Consider the following 6744-nt stretch of genomic DNA (forward strand, 5'->3'; position numbering starts at 1 on the left):
TGTGGACCTGCAAATTAGCTGGATGGGTAGGGAATTAGACAAGGAAGTGTTGCAACAAGGAACCAAAACTTGTTGCAGATACTTGGAGTGAATCCAACAGAGACAAGTAACTCACCTTCTCTCCGAAACGGCAACCAACAGCGGTGGCATATTCTTGCCAGCTTAAATGAGCAATGCCCTGTCAAGCTCAACGTGGAAAAACAAAATGCCCTGAACATGTTTGCTCAAGCAGATAAATATCCTGAATTGAAAATTTTATAGAGGGGATATAAAGGCACAGCCTTTAATATGAGTTTTCTATCTGGTAGCCACAGTCTGCACTCACAGCCCTGTGGTTCCACCGTACAGGACGAGAAGGTGATGATTTAAGTCTCCACTCAGTGAAGAGCTCTATCACAAATGAACCAGAAACGACTGTGCTTTCAGTGTGGGTTTAGTGGTTGGAGAGATTTTTGCTTTGCCTTTTTCTCTGGCAGATTTACCTCTAGTGGGGCAGACTGTTGCATCTATGTGGTAAAAACTGGAAAACTGGACTGAGGGCAAAGCTGAGCTTCTGTCTGTCTGACTTACTGCAGCAGGACCATGGTCCGGCAGAGGTGCTCAGCTTCACTCTGAGGATTGCACTTAACATTCATTCAGCCATTCCCTTTCCTCGATCATCCTTATTTTGTCCTGTGTTATTTAGAATCACAGAATCACTCAGGTTGGAAAAGACCCTTGGGATCATCGAGTCCAACCATTAACCCTGCTCTACAAAGTTCACCCCTAAACCATCTCCCCCAACACCACTTCTGAATGACCTTTAAACACATCCGGGGGTGGTGACTCAACCACCTCCCTGGGCAGCCTGTTCCAATGGCTAACTAGTCCTTCTGTGGGAATTTTTTTCCTAATGTCCAGTCTAAACATACCCTGTTGCAGTTTGAAGCCATTCACTCTTGTTCAATCGCTGATTACCTGTGAGAAGAGACCAGCACCAACACCTCTACAATGTCCTTTCACGTAGTTGTAGAGAGGGATGAGGTCTCCCCTCAGCCTCCTCTTCTTCCAGCTAAACAGCCCCAACTCCTTCAATTGCTCTTCATAAGATGTATTCTCCAGCTCTGTTGCCCTCCCTTGCACTCGCAAGGTCTTTCTTGGCTTGAGGTGCCCAAAACTGGACCCAACACTCAAGGTGAGGTCTCCTCAGTGCTGAGTACAGGGGGACAATCCCCTCCCTACTCCTGGTGGTCACACTATTTCTAATACGAGCCAGGATGCTAATAAGGGACTAAACTGTCCCTATTTCCCCTCATACATCATCTGCTTTAACCCTTCCCTACATTTTTTCACAGTGAACATCTCATCGAGATATTCTGCCACACTTGGTCCAGCCAGATCCACAACCACGGCCTGAGTACCGCTCAAACGTAAGCTCTGAGAGCACTAAGAAGCTCGACATATCCGTGCAGCACAAAGCAGCAGAGGCCTGCACAGGACTGGGCCCAAGCAGAAAACCCAGGACTGGAGCTAAATTTGAAGTTAGCCCATTACTGTTAGTTTTAGCAAGATTAAATCAATACATCTGACTCTGGTTAGCCATGTTTTTACATAATTGTGGACTTCATGCCTTGCCACGCTGCCGTCTGTGAGAACATCACAGAAGGAACATCCTTTGTATGGACCTTCTGGATGCTGGTGAAGGGACGAAAGAAAGGGGCCAGGTTGACGTGTGCTCCCAAGCCAGCATCTCCCACTGCAACTGGGTTAGATGGACCACGGGTTTCACTCCGTGGGGCACAACGGATGCCTTGTATTATAGCACTCAAGAATTTTGCTTTTAAAAACCTGAGATCGGACACCTGGAAAAAAGACTGCATAATTTTTGAGCACTGAACCAAAAACTGAAACAGTAAAACTAGAAAAGAACCATTACAGGTCGTGAGCCAAAAAAATCAGAAGGTAAATTTTGATGGTTTTTCGTTTCTCAACATCTCAAGAGTAGTACTACCAAAAAAAAAAGTTCTACAATGGGTTTTTTCCTAATGTAACAGTAAAAAAAAAATTAATTATCACTATGATATGATTTTTATTACTTCTTTATAAGCTAGAGCTGTAGCAAACACATGAATGATGCCTGCTAGCTCTTTGCTGCTTTACAAAGAGTATGCATACTTTGGAAAAAACCTGCACAGAGGTTCAATTTAAGCCTGCATTTAGGCAGGTAGGTATTCATTTGTAATTGTGCAATTCTTAATACAGCTTTTTCTTTGCTCAGTTCTCTTTCAAAAGGTGATTAAGTTTGTGCAGCACTGCGCATTACTCACAGCCCTTCAGCAATACATTCCAGTTGCAGGACACCTCCCTTGATGACAGTGACTGATGACCTACTGCCAGCAGATTCAGGAGGGATCAGCAGTCTGGGTTTTCTTTCCTTGATGAAATTTGCTGAAAAATAAAACAAAAAGTTACACATCAAATCTTAGAGCCTTTGCTCATCCTTCAATAATGATACAAACACTACTGCCACCAGAAGGTTTTGGACATCGATTTGTAAATTCTTTTATTCATATGGTTTGAGACTAATCCAGGACTCTCCTATTTCTTCCGAAAACAGCCAGAACATGGCTACAGAAATAACAACAGACAGCAGTACTGGTGATGCCCCTTCTTCTACAGTTTCATGTCCTGCTTTCCAAGCACTGGCCCGTTCTATCATACACCTCAGCCAGTCTTGGTACATTGGGCTTCCCCATTCCTGGTCTTCTGGCTCCCAGCATCTTTCTTAGAACCTTTCTTCTGCATTGAGTCCATCATCCTCTAAACCTCGGATTAAACCCCGTCTTTCCTGACTTGAACATCCCACAGAATTGTCTTTCTTGCTACAATTATTAAATCTACAGTAATTGAGATACAATTTGTAAGGAAGACTGTTAAAATAATAAAACAAGATTGACCTGCATTTGATGTCAACGGACCATTTGTTCCAGCCTGCCAAACAATGGTTTCATGATGAAACATGCACGGAGTTAAATGGCTATCCAGTTATCTCTATAATAACAATTAGCACAGTAATGAATAAGTCCCCAAATGGTAGTAGTTCTTCAAAAATAGTCAGTTACGGATGACTTGGTAAAAGACCACATGTATCTCTCTGAACCATTTTCTGTTTTGTTTTAGTTTTGGTTTTGGGTTTTTTTTTAACTCTCTGTGCTCTGTCTTTCTACAAATCTGTGTCACAAGGGCTCAGAGCTGCAGCAAAATACTTTGGTGCTTCTGGATACGCTCACATGTTTTCCACCTGCCCTCCACCTCCTGCTGCCAAAGGCAGGCAGTCCTTCCTCCAGACATTTCTTTCCAAAGGAAAATTGGGTTTTGAGTATCTGTCACTCTCCACAAACCCTGTGTGTCCTGCTCACAAGGCGCAGCCTCGGCGGGGCAAGGCTTGAGGGATGATCGGTGCTTTGAGTTATCCACCCCAAAACACTGAAGGAGAACCCCCTTTTCAAAAACCTCTGTGCTAGTCGAGCCAAATGAAGTCTTGTAGGAGTTTCAGATTGGGCATTTCAGCAAACAGTGACTCTCAAAAGCAATTCAGCGAAACGCACTGGAGTCAGGAGCTACATACTAACTCCAAGACTCTCATTTTTACACATTTTAAACAGAATTAAGTGGATGAGAAAATGCAGCAACAGCCATTAGCTGCCTTCTCTCTTACCCACACTGCCTGACTAAACCTCAGCAGAGTATTTTCAGGATGTTGCTCCACAAAAGAGGGCAACAGAAAGCAAGGGGGGATGTGAATCCCCAGGACAAGAAGTGCTTAACGTGGTGAGTGTCAAGAGAGGAGAGAAACACCTCTCCTCTGCCACGAGGGACAATTAACGCAGAGCACCCAAAGCTCTGGAAATTCACACCCTAAGCTCACCTTATGCAGCGCCAGGGTGACCCTTTAAACATCAATTCACGGTTTCAAATGGTGGGTACCTAATGCCAACATCTCCTTAACCGCCAGAGGAAGATTTGGAGCTCCTGCTCTGAACTGATAACACAAGAAACCCCAGACACCAGCCTCCTCACTTACATGATGTTATGAAATGTGAATGTTCCTTTCTCGAGTGAGAAAACTACCTCTTTGTTAAAAACCCTTCAGATTTCTGTCAAAAAGTACAAGATGAGCAAATTGTACTCCATGGACCACTTAAATCCATCCCATTGCAATAAAAAGGCTTTTGTGATTTATTTTCTTTTTTTCTTCCTCCTGAGCAGCAGCTCACATTTCATTTCAGCTGGCAGATTCTCAGTTTAAAGGCTAAATAACGGATGCATTCAACTCACCCTTAGTAACCGCAGCATTAGGTGAGCCTGAGTCATTAGCATGCTTAACTGAAATAAATAAAAGTGACAACCAAACACAAACATGCATAGTTGATATAGAATCAAAAGAAACAATAAATCAACCAAAGAAAAAAAATATGCCCCCCTCCCCACCTTCAATTCCTGCCATGAATGAAACAAAGAAAAACATAAAGCAATAGATGAATTTAGGAAAATACAAAGAAACCTCTTTGAAGATAGGTATTACTCTGCAAAATACTTTACGGGTGATATAATCATCTCATCCTAGCTACTTAGTATAATAAAAAAACCTACTAAAACCTAACTATCCACTACAAAGACATTTTATAAAATTTATCCGGTCTCTTTTATCTTATTGCCTAAGTTTTTCATTGTTTTTTTTTTTTTTTTTAATAGAATCCCTCACCAGGGACTTGGCACAGAGTGCAGTGGGAGACTCAAGCTGAGCTAAAAAAATGCTTTAAGTGCCTGCCTCACTTTTAATGCTCCCACCCAGCCTCGTGGCTTCGATGGCAAGTGCACGCACTGGAATGTTTTCTGGTGTGTGGGACTGGACCCATCAGAAAAGCTACAGAGAGCAACACTTTATTTTGGTATTTGTCTCACAATTATCATCCCAAGAAATGGTTTAAACAAGTATTAAGATATACAAACCCACTGCTAATCCTTTATCTTTTAATCCCAACAAAAAAAATACCCCAAACCTCTCAAAATCATATATTAAATATTAGGCTTTCATTCATGAAGAAGAAAATCTCCTTGGCTTTCTGGGCTGCATAAGCCGGAAAGGTCAGAAGAATTAGTGAAACAGAAGACTGCTATTAAGGGCACAGGCAGCCTCAGCGAGTGGTACAAGTGATACTCAAAACCATTATAGCCAACGGAGAGTCAAGCAAAGCAGGATGGATCTCCAGCTGCTATAAGCTGCTTTAGTTCCACCAGCTTCTGCCAGGCTTCGCTGAAAGCATGCCCTAAAAGTCTGCTTTTTTTTTTTTTTTTTGCTTGAATGTTCTTTTTCCCCTCCATTTCTAACACTGATAGCTGTACACCCTATATATTCAGTGGCTTTAAGCAGCTTGAATTAGTATTTTGATACCGCAGCAGGTCAGTATGCATCAAATGAAAGCACACACATGATGACAGGACAGCAAATCTCATACGTCCCGGCAAGACTCAGGAACAGAGGCAGTACCTAAAACCATCTTTTGCATAAGACCCTTGAAGACTAGAGGAATGGAGACGTTAAAATAAGTAAACAAATAGAATCTGATGTTCCCTGCGCAACATTTTGTTAAGGAAGTGGGAAATGCCTCGCATGTTGCTATCGATGCTCGAGGCAGCCTGCAAAGACCTGGAAAGCACTGGCTGCCTGTCCTGCTGCCTTGGACCATCACAGAAGTCACTGCTGGGGAGGTCCAAAAACAGAGTCTACAGGAATCGTTGCTTAACCACGGCCCATTTTCTCTTTAAAGTGGGGAGGGACGGCTCTGCCTCCTTTATCTTGACACCTGGAGAAGGTGAAGGCAAAGAGGTCTCCACAGCAGAATCTGATGGCAGCCCAGGGCATGGCTCCCTCCCAGCTCCCTGTGCAAGCAAGAAGCTCTGAGCACATCCCTAAGGCCATTCTTCCCCATCACCTTGGACCAAACTAAATCTGCACCCAAGGAGGAGGAGGTGGCCAAGTAAAGACCTCAGGACCCAGTGATGTCCCATCCATCAGTCACCCACGGGACTGCAAGAGAAGCAGATTTCCCTAATTCACCACTGGCTTTCACTGGGAGGGAGAACAGGAGGAAGAATGGGGCACTTATGGGGCCCAAGAGCTGCAAAAAGCTCTTATCAGTTGAATTTAGCCATTAAAGTAAGGTTAATAAAGCAGGAATAAGCACAGTAACATCCTTTTTTTTTTTTTTTTTTTCCCCCAGAGACACTTGCAACAGAGACACATGGCACACATTTGCATTTACTGATGTCTGGTGAGTAAAAAAAGAAGAAACATAAGAAAACAAGACACTGCTGATCCACAGACTTACAACGGGAAACCTTCAGTGTCATTGGCATTTTCTGTACAATCGTCCTCAGTCTTGGAAACGCTGCAAAGCAACAGTAATCACTTCGACTGTCATTTTCTTCCACGTTTGCAAAGTAGAGATCTCCCTCACGGCTCATGGAGACCCTTTCATCTTGCGGAATGTGCTGTAAATCTAGTAAAAAAAAATAATTGTGATATGGTAATGATACTGAGCTGTTTCACCAATATGACTGCTGATGCTCTCCTGTCATAGGCTTGCTTCCAGATACAGAAAGTAACTTTGATGCAGAAGAGCCAGCATGAGTTATTTACCAATATTTACCAATATCACATACAAGTGACAACCGATAATAAAAAAATATATATAATAATTA

At 42.9% G+C, this 6744-nt stretch overlaps 1 protein-coding gene across 1 annotated transcript in view; it reads right to left on the minus strand.

The window, feature by feature from the left end:
• Positions 1-6542, minus strand: part of CHL1 (cell adhesion molecule L1-like) — a gene marked incomplete at its 5' end in the record, with an annotated part of 41861 nt that extends 35319 nt beyond the window's left edge. Inside the window, 3 exons of the mRNA XM_009875175.1 lie at positions 2307-2427; positions 4318-4365; positions 6372-6542. Of these exons, the coding sequence (XP_009873477.1) occupies positions 2307-2427; positions 4318-4365; positions 6372-6542 (340 nt within the window). The remainder of the gene's footprint in view (positions 1-2306; positions 2428-4317; positions 4366-6371) is intronic.
• Between the last annotated feature and the right edge of the window lie 202 nt (positions 6543-6744).

Source organism: Apaloderma vittatum, unplaced genomic scaffold, assembly GCF_000703405.1.
Source record: "Apaloderma vittatum isolate BGI_N311 unplaced genomic scaffold, ASM70340v1 scaffold13778, whole genome shotgun sequence".
In the NCBI taxonomy this organism is placed as follows: Eukaryota; Metazoa; Chordata; class Aves; order Trogoniformes; family Trogonidae; genus Apaloderma; species Apaloderma vittatum.